Source organism: Heloderma suspectum, chromosome 1, assembly GCF_057233095.1.
Source record: "Heloderma suspectum isolate Gila_16-S chromosome 1, 16-S_ref, whole genome shotgun sequence".
In the NCBI taxonomy this organism is placed as follows: Eukaryota; Metazoa; Chordata; class Lepidosauria; order Squamata; family Helodermatidae; genus Heloderma; species Heloderma suspectum.
Genome location: NC_139458.1, coordinates 106627261 through 106648419, shown reverse-complemented (window position 1 = coordinate 106648419; position 21159 = coordinate 106627261). Strand labels below are relative to the sequence as shown.

Here is a 21159-nt window from a genome sequence, read left to right as displayed (position 1 = left end):
TCAGAAAATAGTGAAACTAAGTGTGAGAATAATGGTCCACTCCATTGTACACAAGCCACAAAACTTATAAAATCGTGCTTAAGGGTCTCACCTCCATGGCTGATGGAGGTTAGCTGATGTTAAGTCACTGTGACCCAATGTCTGTTTGATTGTGAACAAGCCTTAAATATTAAATATATGAACATAGGCTAAAACCAGGATATGGTATAATTTGAAAGTGAAAGATGTTCACTGGAATAGCAGTCCAAAGGAGATCTAATAATAAACCATACCACTTTCTCTCACTATACCAAGACAAGGAGGCAGAGGAGGAAATGAACATCGAGTCTGCATCATCGGTGATTACTCTAGATAGTCTGAACCTGATTGATGATTTTTTGCTCAGCATCATTCTTAGAAATCCAGTTGAGGTCTGGGTTTCCTGCGGAGAACCTTTCCTGCCTTTGGATAGTAAGTTATAAAATAAATGGGAGATTTTATTGTTACAACAGCACCTAAACACAGCAAATTTTTACATTGCTATGATATAAAAACATGATATGTTAATAGGTTGTCTCGGTTCGAAAGAGCTATTCTACATGTGCTCAAATTCTTTGGTGTGCCTGATGAAATTACCTCATTTGAATGGGAGACACCCCCTGCCCCAACATATTATTTACAAACTGCTTTTTAAACTGCTCTCAGTTTCAAAAGTGGCTTGCAATGCAGGCTGTGTACATACTGTTCAAGCTACATAAATCCAAAGTCTTATTGGGCATGCAGAACTAGTCTCACAGCTCTTGGGATCTACAAAAATCATAACTCTGTAAACTGAGAAATAATGAGCATGCTATTGTTATTGTCAAAAATACAATTTATGTTACAAATCATTTTTTAAAATGTATTACTGTCAAACCAATCCTATGAATGTTTTCTCAGAAGTAAGTCCCACTTAGTTCAATAGATTCTACTTCCACATAAGTGTGAATAGGGTTGTAGCATTTACCTAAGAAGGCATTGTTGAATTTGTAAATGTTGTAGTCTGCTTTTTCATTCCATACATGTTTTACTAAGATGTTTGTAAGTTCTGCAGTATTTTCAGAGAAAGTTTCTTATAAGGATACTTACCTTTTAATTACATGTTTATAATTGGATCTGTTTAACGTGTTAACAGTATCGGGGGGTGGGGGTGGGGTTAAACCTATTCGCTGAAATAGATCCAATTATGCTAACCCGTAATCTTTACAGACCTGTAGGTACAAAAACACTGTGAAAGAAACTGTAGAAGAAATAATGTTTATTTTTTATTACAGCTTTGCAAAAAGCAGAGAGAGAAGAACGACAAAAGTGGTTAGAGAAAGATAAAATTCTGGCAGACCTAGATGCAATGAAACACAAAATGAGGCAACTGCAAGGTCAGTATCACAGTGTGCGTAGAATTCACTGGTATCATATTATTTCCCCATGATATATCGTTAATATAAGAACACATATAAGGACATTGTGCTTAAGATTAGCCCACACTGGATTCATCTGTTACAGGGATGTAGAACTGTTTTAGGGTGGGGGGCCCAATTACCCCTCTGCAGGTTAGATGATGTTAGTGGGCATGTCCACTGCCACTGCCACTGATGTCATCACCCTATCCTCTGGGCAATTCCTCCAGGGGACGGGACTTAGAGACCAATCCCCCCCCCCAAGGAATCCAAGGAGGCTCTGTGGGGTGGAAACGGAAGTTCCGCAGGCATGAGATTCCACAACCCTGATCTGTCAAGTGGTTCCTTCTGGGAAATCTATCCATTAGGATAGATTTGCATTGAAGATTCCAGTGTTCACACTCCGAGGCATTAAATTGACACTGTTGGAAATGCGTATCCCCTAAAAAAGTGTGAACGTAGTGTAGGGTTTCCTACACCCACATCAGCCCTTCTGCCATGTGTATCATGCAATCTGTTAGTCCTGTAGTGCCCTCTAACTGCTGTGCAGATGGGCAAAAAAATAGTATAGACTCAGAACTGGTACATTGTGGTTTGCATATAATAAGAGCATCAGATACCTCCCTCAAATGAAAAAAAGAGCCTATGTGAGCACACTGAAAGTTGAAAGTTAAGTAAAGTTGTACTTAACTCTGCTAAGTATACCTTTAAAGTGCAGCTAGCTCTACTGAGCCTCCATGAAAACTGTTTCTGCAGGTTCAGCTGCATTACTGCTGTATTACCTGTACTGGACAGTACACTGAGTTAGAAGAATACATTTTCTTAAAATGCTTAGTGTTATCCATAGCGTTGACAGCGATTTTTTTTATTTATTTTGAATTTTGCCTGTAAAATTGGCTATGATTAATCCTAGCCATCCTGTGCACATATAAGCTATGAGGGAAATTATTTAGAATAGGGCCAAAAGATAATCTGATGTGATTGCTTTGAAAGCTGAAGTCATTATTCCATAAGAAGCAAAAATATAAAGTATGGTTATCACCAGGTGATAATGATGTCATTGGGCAGAATCCAATAAGCTTCCTCCCCCACTGGAAAGCTTCAGTCAGTGGAATGGGGAGGGGGACAATTTTCAGCAATTCCCCCTCCCCCCAGTGCCCTGTACCCCCAAAAAACCTGCTCCAAAGAGTCGCCCAACTCTCCAGAGCAGATTTTGGAGGGCGCAGAGGGCTGTGGGGAGGAGGGAGAATTGAAAATTGCCCCCTTCCCATTCCACTGATGAAAGCCTCCCATAGTCAGAGGAAACTCGCTGAATTCTGCCCATTCAGTTTAGTCATTCTTCACCAAATAATTTCAGTTCTCTAGTCTAGAATCTAGTTAGAAAAGTAGGAATGCATAGATCTCAGATGGCAACATAGCAGGAAAGTATGGATGTGAGATATAACTAACAGACTAGACGTTATTTTTATAACGAGAATCATATTGTGTGGGGGGTTTCCATCATCACCCCCTTCTGCTGCAGCTCATCACTCCTGTGTATTGGGGGAGCTCTCTGGAGCACCATGCTTAGTGAGGATCACAACCTTCTCATCCCACCCGTGTTCACATGCAGAAGTGCTTCCCAGCAACATGTGGGGTGCTCTGGATTATGTGTGGATTTGGTAGAGCAGGAAGTATCGGACATATGCAGAGTGGTATCCCTTTTGCTTTCTTTGCTGCGGTATTAAATTAAGATCCCTTCAAATCAGACATTCTGGTTGTTGTTTTAAAAAAATAACTCTTGTTTTAGGGCGCCGCATAACAAAATCCAAAGCAGCTACCTTGGTGCCCACTAAGAGTCCCCTCCAGCCTGTGGTAGTAGAAGGAGGCTGGAGTGAAGAAACTCAGGAAGAGATGAAGCTCATGGAAACTATACAACACACAGAGGTATGAAAACGTACTTTGTGCTGCATGGTTTGATGAGAAATAAAACCCACACATTTTGCCAAAACAAAATTTATGTAGTGACAAGATGAACCAAGACCTCATCCCAACTACAGCTCCAGTTTGCTGAGGAGCAAGATGAGAGAGGAAACGTCCATAATTCTACATGGGAAGAAAATAACAGATAAGAGCAGAACTGCCCTAGGCGAAAAAGTTTATTATTTTCTCTGACTTTCTTATCCAAACATTTTAGCAACCATGTTTCTTTTCCCTAAAATCTCCAGATGGTTCCTAAGAGAACTTTACAGCCCTCCTGTGGCTGCAGCTGCAGTTTTACCAGCAAGGTACTGGAGTGGATTAAACATGAGTTCCTAAAAGGGAAACATTGTGATTCAGACAGTAGTTTAGAGTATGTCTTCAGTGTTTAATCACTATTAAGAGCTGAACAAAGAGCAATGTATTACATTTCTTAGAAGCATTCTAAGGTCCAGAACCATAAAAATGTCTTGATTATAGTTAATAAAGCATTATCATAGGGTATACTCAAAATAAGTAAGAAACAGCTTGAACTGCACAGGTATCATTTAGAAGCAAACAAGCAAAACTTTTGCTTTAAAAATGTGGCCTTCCTACTACTCCCACTGTTAGTGCTGCTCCTTAAGATTTAAACAGGGTCAACACTTCGTACACAGAAGTACTAGAAAGCATAAAGGCAGTTGCACACCTATAGCATAGCTTTCTGCATCCCTAATTTGTTCCTTTTGAGGATGTTCTGGAAGGGCAAAAAGCAACAGCATGTGCTTCACAAAGGTTTGGACAGCCTTTCCTTTCCCTCACATGCACTGCACTTGCCTCACAAGTCTCCATGGATGCTTCCAGGTGGAGAGTCCTAACACTAACAAGCAGAAGGCATTATGCAGCTATTCTGCCTTTTATTCAAAGGGTTTTCTGCAATAAGAAAAAAGGTAGAAGCAATAGTGGGAAAACACAGGAGCATCCATTACAAGTGGATGATGACCCTTATAGAATCATAGAATAGTAGGGTTGGAAGGGGCCTATAAGATCATCGAGTCCAACCCCCTGTTTGATGCAGGAATCCAAGTCAGAGCATCCCTAACAGATGGCTGTCCAGCCTTGTCTTGAACGCCTCCAGTGTGGGAGAGCCCACCACCTCCTGAGGCCATTGGTTCCATTGGCCTATTGTTCTAACAGTCAGGACGTTTTTCCTGATTTTCAGCTGCAATCTGGCTTCCTGTAACTTGAGCCCATTATTCCGTGTCCTGCAGTCTGGGATGATCAAGAAGAGATCCTGGCCTTCCTCTCTGTGACAACCTTTCAAGTACTTGAAGAGCGCTATTATATCTCTCCTCAGTCTTCTCTTCTCAAGGCTAAACATGCCCACTTCTTTCAGTCTCTCTTCAAAGGGCTTTGTTTCCAGTCCCCAGATCATCTTTGTTGCCCTCCTCTGAACCCTCACCAGTTTGTCTGCATCATTCTTAAAGTGTGGTGCCCAGAACTGGACAGTACTCCAGATGAGGCCTAACCAGTGCTGAGTGGAGGGGAACTAGTACTTCCCGTTATTTGGAAGCTATGCTTCTGTTAATGCAGCCCAAAAAAAGCATTTGCCTTTTTTGCAGCCACATCACATTGTTGGCTCATATTCAGCTTGTGATCTACAACAATTCCAAGATCTTTCTCGCTTGTAGTATTTTTGAGCCAAGTATCCCCCATCTTGTAACTGCATTTGGTTTCTTTTTCCTAGGTGCAGAACTTGGCATTTATCCCTATTAAATGTCATTCTGTTGTTTTCTCTCCAGCACTCCAACCTATCACCATCACTTTAAATTTTGTTTCTGTCTTCCAGGGTATTAGCTATCCCGCCCAATTTTGTGTCATCTGCAAATTTGATAAGCATTCCCTGAACCTCCTCCTCCAAGTCATTAATAAAAATGTGGAAGAGCACTGGGCCCAGGACTGAGCCCTGCGGTACCCCACTTGTTACCGCTCCCCAGTTTGAGAAGATCCCATTGATAAGCACTCTTTGGGTCCAGTTCTGTAGCCAACTGTGGATCCACTGGATCGTAGTTTCATCTAGCCCACTTTGAGCTAGTTTGCTCATCAGGATATCATGGGGCACTTTGTCAAAAGCTTTGCTGAAGTCGAGGTATATTATGTCCACAGAATTCCCACAGTCCACAAGGGAGGTGACCTGATCAAAAAATGAGATCAGATTTGTCTGGCAGGATTTGTTCTTGACAAATCCATTTTGGCTTCATAGAATCATAGAATAGTAGGGTTGGAAGGGGCCTACAAGGCCATTGAGTCCAACCCCCTGCTCAATGCAGGAATCCAAGTCAGAGCATCCCTGACAGATGGCTGTCCAGCCTCGTCTTGAATGCCTCCAGTGTGGGAGAGCCCACTACCTCCCTTGGTAATTGGTTCCATTGTCGTATTGCTCTAACAGTCAGGACGTTTTTCCTGATGCTCAGCCGGAATCTGGCTTCCTGTCACTTGAGCCCATTATTCTGTGTCCTGCACTCTGGGATGATCGAGAAGAGATCCTGGCCTTCCTCTCCGTGACAACCTTTCAGGCACTTGAAGAGCGCTATCATATCTCCCCTCAGTCTTCTCTTCTCAAGGCTAAACGTGCCCAGTTCTTTCAGTCTCTCTTCATAGGGCTGTGTTTCCAGTCCTCTGATCATCTGTGTTGCCCTCCTCTGAACCCTCTCCAGTTTGTCGGCATCTTTCTTAAAATGTGGTGCCCAGAACTGGACACAGTGCTCCAGATGAGGCCTAACCAGTGCTGAGTAGAAGGGAACTAGTACTTCCTGGGATTTGGAAGCTATGCTTCTATTAATGCAGCCCAAAAGAGCATTGGCCTTTTTTGCAGCCACATCACATTGTTGGCTCATATTCAGCTTGTGATCTACAACAATTCCAAGATCCCTCTCACTTGTAGTGTTGTTGAGCCACGTATCCCCCATCTTGTAACTGTGCATTTGGTTTCTTTTTCCTAGGTGCAGAACTTGGCATTTATCCCTATTAAATGTCATTCTGTTGTTTTCTGCCCAGCACTCCAGTCTATCAAGATCACATTGAATTTTGTTTCTGTCTTCCAAAGTATTAGCTATCCCACCCAATTTGGTGTCATGTGCAAATTTGATCAGCATTCCCTGCACCTCCTCCTCCAAGTCATTAATAAAAATGTAGAAGAGCACCCGGCTTCGAGTAATCATTGCACTGTTTGCAAGGTGCTTACAGATGGATTGCTTTATCATCTGCTCCAGAATTTTCCCAGGGATTGATGTCAGACTGACTAGTCTGTAGTTCCCAGGTTCCTCCTTTTGGCCCTTTTTGAAGATAGGGACAACATTAGCCCTCCTCCAGTCATCTGGCACTTCCCCCGTCCTCCACGATTTCTCAAAGAGAATAGACAGCGGTTCTGAGAGTTCTTCTGCCAGTTCCTTTATTACTCTAGGATGCAGTTCATCTGGCCCTGGAGATTTGAACTCATTCAAAGTAATTAGGTGTTCCTTGACCATATGCCTATCGATCTCAAGCTGCAATCCTGCCCCTTCAGTCTTTGCCAGGGGGTCATAGACCCTGTTTTGGGAGAAGACTGAGCCAAAGTAGGAATTGAGCACTTCTGCCTTTTCCTTGTCATCTGTTATCATTTTGCCATCCTTATTTAATAGCTGAACCACCATTTCTTTCCTCTGTCTTTTACTGTGCATGTATCTGAAGAAAGCCTTTTTGTTGCTTTTAGCATCCCTCGCTAACCTCAGCTCATTCTCAGCTTTAGCCTTCCTGACACTGTCCCTGCAATTCTGTGCTACCTTCCTGTACTCTTCCTTTGTAGCTTGGCCTTCCTTCCACTTCCTATATGTGTCCTTTTTTGTCTTCAGATCATCTCTAAGCTTTTTGTGAAACCACATTTATTCTTCTGTTGTCTTCTGCCTTTTTTTCTTGTTGGAATTGTTTGTAACTGTGCCTTTAGAATTTCCTTTTTTAAAAACTCCCACCCACCTTGGACTCCTTTTCTCATTAGAGTCGCGTGCCATGGGACCTTGCTGATCATTGTTCTCAGTTTATTAAAATCGGATTTCCTAAAATCCAGGGTACGCGTATGGCTACACTCGGCTTTAGCTTCCTTTAGAACCAAGAACTCAAGTATAACGTGATCACTTTACCCCAGAGTTCCCGAAACTGCTACTTTATCCACTAAATCGTCTGTGTTGGTTAGGATCAAGTCAAGGATAGCCGATCCTCTAGTTCCTTCCTCTACTTTCTGTAGGAGGAAATTATCAGCAACACAAGTCAGGAATCTCCTGGAGGGGCCATGTTTTGCAGAACATGGCCCCTCCAAGAACACTTCACATGCACACACCTGCCCTGGTAAAATTCCTTGAATGAGGCAGGGCAATTGCACATTAAAAGCCTTATCTGGAAGCACCCCATGTGTACTGTGTAAGCTACAGGTGCTATTTATTTTCTGTGGATATGAAGCACTGAATCAGCATTTAAGCACCCTCAAAAATAAACTCATGCCCTAAATCACTCAATAATCAGAGCAAATACTGCTATGTATATTTGCAGGGTGTAAGTACCTCCATTATTCATCCGTTGTTCTTTGTTCATTTGTTTTGGTTTTCCTGAATATAAAGTCCTGTATGGCTTTAGTCTCATATTCGAACTCCATGACTTTGGAACAATTGTGTTTCATATTAGATGCACCTTTCAGAGCTTCAAGCATTACAATTCAAAAGAAGTTCTCCATTTTCTCCTAAACTACTTGTGAACAGTTACAGAAATCTCTACAAACAGCCCACAACCAAAAGAGTGTGGTCTTATGTGAATGGAGGTACACCTGAGCAGGGAGCTCATGCCTGGGGGAAAACAATTTCAGAGGTAACGCAGAAGAAATGCTTCTTTCAAATTAGTTATCTTGTGCTGCTGGATGATTATAGGCCACTTCCTGCTTCTTAAGTATTGGGGTTGCTCCTGTAAACAAGTTCCATATCTAAAAATGTAATATGGGAACATTTATATATGTGAAGTCCTATGTATGCCAAACATCTATTAATTATAGTTATTATTCTAGCTCTGTTAATTAGTTCTGGTTATCATTAGTCCACAACCCTCACCCCACCATCCCAAATCATTCGTGTTCTTTTGACTAAAGCCTTGCTCTGTTAAACTGCATGATTACATTTACAATCTCTGCCAGATTAATTAATCCCATGTACTCCACACACCCCTGACACTTAAAATCACTAAACACAAGCATTTCCATCTGGGGCAGAAACAAAGTTTAATCATCCAACAATTGATCAGTCTTTAATCAGGACTGTTGTGTGAAAACAGTGCAGCTAAAGGAAATTTAGGAGTTACTAATTTGATTTTGATTGTGAGGAACTGCAAAATTCTATTCTCCCTTGCATTATAAATATCATGGCATAAATGCAACCCAGTTCCTCTGATATACCACATCAAAGACCTAGATAACCTATTACTACCATGTTGCTAGCTGGGCTATAATTCCCTTCTGGGGAGCAATGTACATTATTTATAATATGTCTTTTCTATCATTTTTATCATCCTTAAGTGGAGGTTCCACTTAGCAATGCCTGAACAAAAAACTATGAGAAGTAAAGATTAACATATGGTTTGTTGAAAGAAATTTCAAGAGCAGCTTTGTTGGATTTCTATTCCGACCTTATCTTGAAAGTAGAATTCGTAGCTCTTCGTGTAATGCGCTTTGCTTATCCCTTCCTGTGACTCTGCACGATGCGTGTGTGTGTGTGTGTGTGTGTGTTTGCGGGCGGGCACGCGCACATGTGAAATTCTAGAGCCTAGAAAAGCTGGATTCTGATACTTATATAAATTATGTATATTAGGAAGACTTTCATAAATTTGCTTATTTTTTACCAGTGGAATGCGTCTTTGTAGCCCCAATTCTGGCTCCTGAGATTTCACTAGGTATTGTCCACGCATCTTCAAATCTATCTCTGCCAACCCAAAAAGTTGTTTTTCCAGCAACAACTGAGGGTTTCTGTATACTGAATTCTGTGCCCAGACCTTGCTGAAAGGCTCCCACAGTGGCTCGCATAATTTCAGTAACAAACAAGATAGTCCCTGCCTGCGGGCTTACAATCTCAAAGACACAAAAGGAAAAAAAGGATGGAGAAGGAAGACGATAACAAGCACCAGTGATTAAAGTTATAGCATTTATTTATATGTATTTATACTAAATGTATTCCCACCTTTGTATTGATTACCCAAGATGGCTAACAAGAGTTGTTGTTGTGAGGATAAAATGGAGGAGGAGGAAGGTTATGTACGCCGTCTTGGGTTCCTTAAGGAGGAAAAAAGGCGGGATATAAATGTAATAAATAATAAATAAATAAATCAAATACCCTCATAAACCCCTCCTCCCAATACAATATAATAAAAACAGAGTTAGATACAGCAGATAAAACAGGCATCGCATAAAATTATAACAATCTGATAAAACAACTGCCTGCCTAAACAAAAATGTTTTTGCCATCCAGTGAAACACAATAAAAGAGGGGGCCAAGTGAGCCTCCTGAGGCAGAGTGTTTCACCATTTAGGTGCAGCCACAGAGAAAGCCCTTTCTCTTCTTATATGGCATGTTGTTTAATTCCATCATGTTCTTGGTTGCTTTTACTTAAGAACATAAGAAGAGCCATGCTGGATCAGACCAAGGGTCCATCTAGTCCAGCATTCTGTTCACACAATGAACAACCAACTGCCCATGGGAAACCCACAAGCAAGACATGAGTGCAATAGCACCCTCTCACCCTAGTTCCCCGGCAACTGGTGTACATAAGCATACTGCCTCTGATACTGTAGCTTATAGCCATCAGGACTATAGTCTTATCCTCCATGAATTTGTCCAATCCCCTTTTAAAGCCATGCAAATAACTGGTTTCCACTTGCCAGTATTCTTCTAAGCACAATTGGAAGTGCTTGCTATTATCTATAAAGCCCTAAATGGCTTGGGTTCAGGGTACCTAAAGAACCACTTTTTCGCACATCATCATGCGTACACCTTAAGATCTGATAGGGAAGCCCTTGTCTGAATCCCAACATGGGTAGATGCTAGATTAGTCAGGATGTATGAGAGGGTCTAGTTACTGTTCAGTTGTGGAATTCTCTCCTGTGAGAGGTTTGCTTGGCCCATCTCTTTTTGGTTTTTCTACCAGGTGAAAACAGGTCTATTTCAGCTGGACTTTCCATTAAATGTTGGTATTTAATACTGTTTCTGTTTTAATTATTTGCTATGCTGTTTCTGTTCCTTGGCTTTTGTTTTAATTGTTTAATTGTTGATTGTTTTATTGTGTTCTGAATGTTGTTAGCCACCTTCAGTGTTACTTTGGTAAGTGGAAATGCAGGATATAAATTATTCCAATACATACATACATACATACTAGGGCTAATCCTATGGACACCACTATACACAATGGGTCTTATTATGTACCATTGTGGCTCCATAGTAAGGACATACATAAGCCTTATACTGTGACATACATTTTGTCTAGCCTAAGTTATCAGTGTGGGCTGCAGCTCTCCAAGGTCTCAGGCAGAGGCAACAGTAGGGATTGGAGTGGGACCTTCTGATTCAGGGATGGGCAACTTGTGTCCCTCTAGATGTTTTGGTGTACAACTGTCATCAGCCCTAACCAACATAGCCAATGTTGGGGGATCATGGAAATTGTAGGGACACAAGTTGCCTCCCCATGTTCTAAATGAAAGCACATGTACTTTCATCTACCACTGAACTAAAACCCTGCAGTCACTTTCCTGAAGTTAAGCCGGTCTGCAACTGGTGAATACCTGGATGGGAGACTGCCTGGAATCCCATGTATGCCACCTGGAGTTCCATCATGGAAGAAAGATGGGACATAAATGTACTACATAAATAAATAAATAAATGCTGAATAAAGTACCAGTTAGACCTTGAAAATGGGTATCCACCCTGCCCCCCAACCATGGCTTAGAGCTACAGACAATAGATTGGAGACAGGCAGTGCTTTTTAATACATCTGTCCTTCCCATACAATTTTATCTTAGTCTACCAGCTCCATATTGTGAGGTCTCAGTCAAGTCCTTGATTCTCAGCAAAAAAATATGTTTGTCTTTAGTTAGAGGTCTATGTGAGAGGGAAATTCAAGGCAGAGCCTGACACATTGACTGTGTACAACACTTCCCTTGAAATTAGCTGTAGTAGGCATGTGTCTCTGTTGTGACTGACAGGCTAAACTCACAAACTAACATATACCACTGAATACTAATGCAGTTTTTATGTTTCAGCTACTTGACAGCTGTACAACTCAGCTAAAAATGCCACAACCTGCAAAGATGTTGTACACACCTGATGGTGAGCGGCTGCAGTCATGGGATGAAATAGAAAGAGACATGATTGTTTGTGTTTCCACAGGACATCCCTATATGAGCAGAAAAGGTAGTCTATTGCACTCCCAGAAGCATCTTTTTGCAGCTCTTGACAAATATGCCAAATATTCAGATTGCACATAGGATCTAAGAGGTGGATGAGACACTACTAACAAGGCTATCCCCTCTCTTTCTGAACATGTCTGTGGCTGAAGCCAGTTTGGCTCCTTGAAGTCTAAGTGGCAACCATGGCCAGTAGTGATGACATACTCCCCCTGCCCTAGCCAAGCTTGGAACTGGCTTGATTAAAATAAATTACTTTTAGATAATTCCGAAAGTATTCTGAAATTAAGCATCTCAAGGGGGGCAGGCAGGGTATTTTGAATTGAGGCCATTTGTGCTCTCAGTAATGTCCCTGGAGCCCTCCCCACTGCCTATTTGTCCCTCTCTTACCTACACAATGAAGATGTGGTGGCAGTGGAATACTTGTAGCAGTAGGGTTGTGAATGTTTTGGAAGGGAATCTCCAGGAGGAATTATCGGCTATCAGTGTAACTGATAACATTATTCATGGGGTAGGTCTTGAAGAAGGAGAGGAATGCAGACACCAAATATGATGGGTCTGCCACCCCCACCCACCCATTCGAGCCCCAAACAAACCCAACACAACATAGGCTCATAACTAGATGCAGTGTCAGGGAGATGTCATGGTCACGCCATTAGGTTCTAGATAGAGCAGGACATGTACAGAGCAGTGTCTGAGCAGGGACATCAGGAACCACGAAAAATGTAGTTCAGATGGTTGTTCAGCATCTCTGTGCACTCAGTTTTACATTACTCTATTATAGTGTGTGTGGGTCTAGGTGTGTGTGGGGGGGTTATGTGGAACATGGTGATTATAAATTATGATTAATATGTCCATATTGCCAAATAACTTTTTAAAATCTCAAGCACCAACATTCAGGTTTTAAAAAATCAACCTTAAATAATATTACAAAAAATGTACAAAAACATAAAAACTGAAAAGATCTGATGCCTATGTCCAGTGTGATACTGGTTTGTTACCAACCAAAGCTCACAACAAGCACAAGTTCAATTTTAAAAAGTTGTACTGAATTGAAATTAAGCCTCTGATGTGTACACTAACACAGGTCGATGATGTCACTGATCCATATCAGTATTCCAAGTTTCAATGCAATCCTAAAGTCCCCACTTCAGAAATAATCCAGGCTCACTAGATTTAATATCAGAGTGGAATCAACCATCCCTAATTGAACATCTACATCCAGACATGCCACTAACTTGTCCATGTAGCAATATAAGACTTGCAGCTTGTCATATTAGCAGCTTAAGTTGTATTTTTGCATGTTATAAGAAATGGTTAGAAAAATCATTTTCATGACTGAAGTTTAAAACTGTTGTTTCAGCCATGAAGCATGAAGTGGAAGTTAGAGCTCTTTATGCCAGAATTCGGAAGCAGCAGGGTCAGGAATCTACCAACATTATTGTCTCACCTTCGGAAAAAGTTATAGAGAAGGTTGTATCATAAAATATTGTATAATAGTACTGCATACCATATCATTGGCTGTAAATTATGTATTATTACTGTTATATTTTTATGGGGTTAAAAAGGTTGGGCGGCTCCTGTCAGAACCCAGACTGTATGGCCACCATTTAAGACAATGTGGCTATTCAGAATAAAGGTTTAACTAACTTCATTCAGAAAAAGAATTCAGTCCCTAATATTTCTTGTGATATATTCAGTAATATCTGACACACTAGAAATAATTACGGGGGTGGCGGGGGGGGGGCTTTCTGCATGCAGGCTCCTTTGCAAGCTCATTACATCAGGAAACAGGCTTTCAGCACTTTAGAAATGGAGTGAAATACAAGAACCAGCTCCGTGGGACATTTTGTAAGACTTACTTTGCATTTCATAGTTCTATTGCGATGGACTTCTTAATCCAGTACATTAGCAGCCATGGACAGCATCTGGTGGGCTCTGCGCAACAGACAACAAAGACAGCCCTTCATTCAGTTTAAAATACTCTGTACACCCATGCATCCCACACCATATGCAGCTACGTGCACATCAAATATACTTCCTTTCCATCTACTCCTGTGCTTATTGTATACACTGAGTGTTTCCACACATTTTTCATTTCTGTGTCCAACATTTGCCTACGTACCATTGCAATTGCTTTGTTGAACCAAAAGCCGAGTTTGTTTAATCACTTATATTTTGTGAGTAAATTCAGAAGGGAAGGAAAAGCCCATTTATACTGAATACTGCATTAATTCTCCCACTTACCTTCTGTCATAGAAAGCCATAAGTGCAACATGGCCATTAGTGGTTACTGCAGGGAGCTCTACACTAAACCTAAATAAAGGTTTCCCTTGTGTCATTTGTAGTAGGAGGGAGATTTCATTGGAAGTTATTTATAGTTAAGAGCTCGATTTCTAGAGCAGTTTTAAATATTTTTAAATCATTGGGTAGAAACTGTATCTTCAGTCAAAGAGATAGAATCAAGGGAAAACAAACATTTAAAGTTAATTGTTGAGGAATTGTTGAAGCCACTAAAGGGGGAGTTTATTTCATCAACTTACTAAGTTAATTTTTTTAAGACAAGCGATTATACCAATAGAGAATGTTTGGAGAAAATTTTGTGTCCATGGCATTGTTATCTAAAGCTCTTTGCCTGTACTAAAACCAGAATTTTATCCATAACAAATTCACAATTAGTAACCTGTACGTAGCTGAAGTTTTATTAATAGATCTTTATTCTTCTCCTTCCTCAAAGTTCGCAGTTACCAAGATAGCTAAACAATCTTTTCTCATAACTGCATTCGCATTCAGTTTGAAAATGATAACTAGCTGTGGAATAACTCAAATAGTCTCAGTCTATTGTACTCTTCATTGTAAAGTATGTCAAACCTGTTTTTCCATAGGCTGAATAATTTATGAATTTCATAGTTTAAATATGTGAGTAAGGGCCAATTCAACCATTAAAATTTTGCAACTACATGAATAATTTTCAGTATCCTGCACATGAACAAATGTATTGTATGGTAAAACGCAGGAGTGATGACTGATTCACACAACCATTTTTAAATGGTAGTGAGTTGGTGAAGTTGGGTGTATGGCTAATTGAGTGTTTTGATACATGTTGATATTGTTGTTGTTCAGTCGTGTCCGACTCTTCGTGACCCCATGGACCATAGCACGCCAGGCCTTCCTGTCCTGCGCTCTCTCCCCGAGCATGCTCAAGTTCATATTCATTGCATCGGTGATGCTATCTAGTCATCTTACCCTCCACCATCCCCTTCTCCTTTTGCCTTCAGTCTTTCCCAGCATCAGAGTCTTTTCCAGTGAGTTTTGTCTTCGCATTTGGTGGCCAAAATATTTGAGCTTCAGCTTCAGTATCTGTCCTTCCAATGAGCAGCCAAGGTTGATTTCCTTTAGGATTGACTGATTTGACCTCCTTGCAGTCCAGGGGACTCATAAGAGTCTTCTCCAGCAACACAGTTCGAAAGCATCAGTTCTTCGGCGCTCAGCCTTCCTTATAGTCCAGCTCTCACAGCCATACAATACTACTGGGAAAACCATAGCTTTGATTAGATGGACCTTTGTCGGCAAGGTAATGTCTCTGCTTCTTACTATGCTGTCTAGGTTTGCCATAGCTTTCCTCCCAAGGAGCAAGCATCTTTTAATTTCATGGCTACAGTCACCATCTGCGGTGATCTTGGAGCCCAAGAAAATAAAATCTGTCGCTGCTTCCATTTCTTCCCCTTCCATATGCCAGGAAGTGATGGGGCCAGATTCCATGATCTTCGTTTTTTTTAATGTTGAGTTTCAAACCAGCTTTTGCACTCTCCTCTTTCACCCTCAACAAGAGGCTCTTTAGGTCCTCTTCGCTTTCTGCCATTAGGGTGGTATCGTCTGCATATCTGAGGTTGTTGATAATTCTCCCGGCAGTCTTAATTCCGACCTGTGATTCATCCAACCCGGCATTTCTCATGATGTACTCTGCATATAAGTTAAATAAGCAGGGCAACAATATGCAGCCTTGTTGTACTCCTTTCCCAATTTTGAACCAATCGGTTGTTCCATGTCTGGTTCTTACTGTTGCTTCTTGACCCTCGTACAGGTTTCTCAGGAGACCGGTAAGGTGGTCTGGTACCCCCATCTCTTTCAGAATTTGCCAGAGTTTGTTGTGATCCACACAATCAAAGGCTTTGGCGTAGTCAATGAAGCAGAAATAGACGTTTTTCTGGAATTCTCTTGCTTTCTCCATCATCCAGCGGAAGTTGACGATTTGATCTCTAGTTCCTCTGCCTCTTCGAAACCCAGCTTGTACTTCCGGTAGTTCTCGGTTCGCATACTGCTGAAGCCTAGCTTGTAGGATTTTGAGCATCACCTTGCTGGCATGTGAAATGAGTGCAATGGTACAGTAGTGTGAACACTCTTTGGCATTGTCCTTCTTTGGAATTGGAATGTAAACTGACCTTTTCCAGTCTTGTGGCCACTGTTGAGTGTTCCAAATTTGTTGGCATATTGAGTGCAGCACTTTAACAGCATCATCTTTTAGGATTTTAAATAGCTCAGCTGGAAGACTGTCATCTCCACTAGCTTTGTTGTTAGGAATGCTTCCTAAGGCCCACTTGACTTCACTCTCTAGGATGTCCGGCTCAAGTTCAGTGACCGCACTATCATGGCTATCAGGGACATTCAGATCTTTCCTGTATAGTTCTTCTGTGTATTCTTTCCACCTCTTCTTAATCTCATCTGCTTCTGTGAGGTCCCTGCCTTCTTTGTCCTTTATCATGCCCATCTTTGCACAAAATGTTCCCTTGAGATCTCCAATTTTCTTGAAGAGATCTCTAGTCTTTCCACTTCTATTGTTTTCCTCGATTTCTTTGCATTGTTCATTTAAGAAGGCCTTCTTGTCTCTTCTTGCTATTCTCTGGAATTCTGCATTCAGTTGGATATATCTTCCCCTTTCTCCCTTGCTTTTCGCTTCCCTTCTTTCCTCAGCTTCTCCATCTTTGGCTGCAAAGGACAAAATCAATCTGATTTCGATATTGACCATCTGGTGATGTCCATGTGTAGAGTCACCTCTTGTGCTGTTGGAAAAGAGTGTTTGCTATGATCAGCGTGTTCTCTTGGCAAAACTCTATTAGCCTTTGACCTGCTTCATTTTGTACACCAAGGCCATGCTTGCCTGTTATCCCGGTGATTTCTTGACTTCCTACTTTAGCATTCCAATCCCCTATGATGAAGAGGACATCTTTTTTTGGTGTTAGTTCTAGAAGGTGTTAGGTCTTCATAAAACCGATCAACCTCAGGTTCTTCGGCATCAGTGGTTGGGGCATAGACTTGAATTACTGTGAGGTTGAATGGTTTGCCTTGGATTCGTACTGAGACCATTCTATCGTTTTTAAGATTGTACCCCAGTACTGCTTTTCCCACCCTTTTGTTGACTATGAGTGCTACTCCATTTCTTCTAAGGGATTCTTGCCCAATATGTAATATGTTGATATTACAGCTCACTAACTCTCAGAAAACCTTCAAAGTGTGGATTGGATCAGGACAGGTGAGATGTGATCTTAATGTGGCAGAGATTTATTGGCGTATTCATATCACCACTGTATCAAAATGGTCCCATGACTCATCCCTAATAGATCACTTCGGACATTGTTTTGAAATTCAAGATTTCATGGATCTGTTGGTGAGCTGGCTGATTCATCGTGTTTACCAATTCACACAATATATTTTCCCATGCATACAGGTGTTGAAATCACTCTTGTGTCCTAAACAAGTCTGTCCTGTCAAGTAAATTCTGTTTACTAGCTCTTACCAGTACCCAGTATTTTTTAAAAAATGATTCTCTTGTTGAAATAGGTTATATGGATTGCAGGATCGCACGATAAAAATTTGATCCCATTCTGTTGTCTAAAATACTTGATTATGTCAAATGTCTTGCAGCCTCCCAAAATTTTAATAAAATTGGTAATTTCCGGTGATTCTACCTTTATCGATTTCAACAGCTCCATGGGGAAAATGAATTGGATTTCTTTTTTTAATATCAGCAGGAATCCATTTTATCATTAAGCCACCACGTATCTATGATCCTGACAGCTTTCTCTGAGAAATGTAATTCTTGCTGCTATGGAAACATTAAGGTGATGCAAATGTAAATCAGCAGTGACAGACCAGTGGCCATACTGAGTACAGAATGTCCTCAGGAGAACTCCACATGTCTGCATATCTCACAGAGGGGTTTTCCTTAAACAGTTTCCCTGTCCATTATTAAAATGTTGATTTAGGAGCTCAAGAGACTTTACTTGCAAAGTATTTTTATACCTTATTTTCCTTTCTCATTTTTTCTTCATCTACCTCATTGTTAGTCATGTCTTTATTAAAAATGATTGTATGGAACCATTAGGGCCGCATCTCAGCACTCATTTTACAACTCCAACTGAAATTCTTGGGTGCATTTAGTTCCTCCACCCCCGATTAAAAGAAAACTTGTCCTTGCCTAAAAGCTTTGTCAATTAAGTTACTTTAGAATCAAAGTTACATATAAACTGAACAGACAAAAAGGGAACAGTGCATATGACTGGAGTCTTGACAACATCATGATTCCTTTGAAGAAATTTTAAAATGCAACCATGTTCATAATGACTATTTTTTATACAGGTCAACATGAATAACTCTCTTCTGGCTCTTGCATGCAGAACTCATCAACAGTCCAGCGACTAGGTAAAGTAGTCCCCTGAAGTAAAAAAAAAAAAAAAAATGTAGTAATTTTAGCCAGCTCCAAGCATACTAACAGAGATATCCAACAAGGAAGGGAAAATCCAGGGCTGATGAACCACCACTTCCTATGCCCTGCTGGGCTTGGACCAATAGGGTGGAAGGTGGGAATTTTCCTCCCCCCACTTCTTCGCAGCTTTTTTATTTTTGCATTTTCCTGCCCATTGATCCAAACAGGAGGGAAAATAAGTACACTATCTCCAGGACTAGCATGTTTTCCCCATGTTCCAGGGGTGTGTCATGAGAATGGAAGGAGGCACAGTGAAGATGGTTCTGGTCCTTCTTGGAGGAACCACCACCTCAGAAGGTGGTGGTGGGGACTTTTTCCACCCCATGGCCATTAGTCTGTAGGGTGCCACATAGTTCCATTCTGCACCCCCCACCCCCACTGGGGGAGATCATCCAGAGGTTTGGGCTGAAGTGTCATCAGTATGCAGATGATACTCAGCCCTACCTCATTTCCATCCACTTGTTCCAGGGAGGCTATAGAACTCTTGAACCAGTGTCTGGATGTGATTTTGGGGTGGCTGAAGGTGAGCAAGCTGTGACTTAATCCAGACAAGACAGAAGTACTGTAGGGAGGGAAAACTACATCTCTGGATGGAGGCGTACAATTGGTCTTAGATGGGGTTGTACTCCCCCTGTAAGTTCAAGTGCGCAGTTTGGGAGGCTTACTAGATTCTGCACTCAGGAAGCTCAAGTGGCCATGGTGTCCAGGAGTGTATCTAATTCTGTCAGTTTATGACCTCAGCACTAATGTTTTTTCATGTGTTACTGCAATCCCACAAAACATTAAATTCTTGCATTCTGTTTGAGCACGTGATAAACGAAGGGTGCAATCTTCCATACAAGTATGGAGTTTGAATTGGAGCAATCCTATTGGGGACCTGCACCCAAAGATTTTGCCATGGGTGTCTACAATAAAGAGTGATTCAGCTGTTTTTCATAATACTTTTAAATGTTTAGTCTACAGTGTAGAAGGTCAGGGTGCCATTGAGATGCACCCAACAGCTGTAAAAGGTATCAGACATATGGGATGACAGCAGTCAGATACTGCCAGACATTGACTTCTACCACATATTGGCTGTCAAATATTAATTGCAGCTGCATCCCATGTGTCAAATACTCTCGAATACTGACCATGGCTATATGCCAGCTATCAAATGCTGATTGCTGCTGCATGTCATCTGTCAGATACTGTCAAATATTGACTGATATTGCATTTCATAAGAACATTAGGTCCCTGATGGATCAGACCAAAGCACATGTAGTCTAGCATTCTATTAGTTGCCAGCCAGATGTTCCAGGAAGTTGACAAGCAGGGCAGGAAGATAAGAGCGTGCTCTTACTTTTTTCTGCATGTAATTTGTATCCAAAGGCATATGCCTCTGAATATGGAGATTCCTTTTAGCTATCATGGCTTGTCTTTCTCTATGAATTTGCCTAATTCTGTTTTAAACTTTCCTAAGCCAGTGGCTATCACTGCATCTAGTGGCAATAGAGTCTATATGTTAATCTTAGTTGTGTAAGTAGATAGCTAAGTTAGGGTGCAATCCTATGCATGTTTAGACATGGCGGGTGGAGTATACTGGGAGTTGTAGGATTTTTTCTGTGTAAACATGCATAGGATTGCACCCTTAATATATTTTTGTTATATTGCATCTGAAATCAGATACTAATGTCAAAGGCAGATCTGGAATCTCAAATATTTACATATTCAGAAAATATTTGGAGAATATTTGACACCGGAACTTTCAGGAAAGAATGCTGAGGAGAAATTTGGAGAAAATATATTTCAGTTCTATATTCTTTGTTGCAGTTTTCTACCATGCCAGTTCTAAGATCTATATTACCTACAAGTTGGAGAAGAAATGAGGATGTCTACAATTGTGCTGTGTCCAGATCATAAAGGGCTGTAATGAGCACATTATCTATGTAACACTTCAAAAGTACATCTGTCTCCCTATGCAAATACTACAATGTTATTGTGTACATTGGATAGAAACAACCAGTAAAAAAAAAAAAGGTTATTGATCTTCGGGGTTAACTGCATAGAGTTTGCTGTGAAGGTTAAAAAATAGTGGTTAAGCTTCTGGTTTTCATTGCTCAGCCTTTCATTGCTCAACAGTCTGTGATATTATCTTATATCTTTTAAGGTTATGCACACTGTATAGATTTAATAATATATTAACAAAGCCTAGAGCGTGTGTGTCACAGAGTGTAACACTTGGTTAAAATGAATATACTTAATTAGAATATTTTGCTCTGCTGCCCGGCTCAGAAATCTTTTGCTTTTTCCAACTTTAAACTCTTGTTTTCATGAAGCTTGAGTTAATAAATTGACACTTTTCTCCAAGAATTCAGGAATTGGGACATGGCATCTTTATTATCTGGACTGCTCTATGCTTCTTCGGGAACTTTCGAAATAATAAACAGAGAGGGAAATTAGAATATTAAATGACTGGAGCAAAAATATTTGTTGACATTCCCACTTTTTGAACTCCCATGAGGTTCACCTGCCCTCTGAAAGCAGCTTCTGAATGTCCCTCTGCCATTCTAAGCATTGGTGGCATGATGAGTCTGCCTCAG

General features: G+C 40.9%; 1 protein-coding gene across 1 annotated transcript in view; it reads left to right on the top strand.

Annotated features, from left to right (window-relative positions):
* Positions 1-20924, top strand: part of DCDC1 (doublecortin domain containing 1) — a 465182-nt gene extending 444258 nt beyond the window's left edge. The window contains exons 34-41 of the mRNA XM_084852919.1: positions 295-450; positions 1293-1394; positions 3205-3341; positions 8067-8246; positions 11674-11824; positions 13181-13290; positions 18454-18516; positions 20390-20924. Of these exons, the coding sequence (XP_084709045.1) occupies positions 295-450; positions 1293-1394; positions 3205-3341; positions 8067-8246; positions 11674-11824; positions 13181-13290; positions 18454-18516 (899 nt within the window). The 3' untranslated portion in view covers positions 20390-20924. The remainder of the gene's footprint in view (positions 1-294; positions 451-1292; positions 1395-3204; positions 3342-8066; positions 8247-11673; positions 11825-13180; positions 13291-18453; positions 18517-20389) is intronic.
* Positions 20925-21159: the final 235 nt, after the last annotated feature.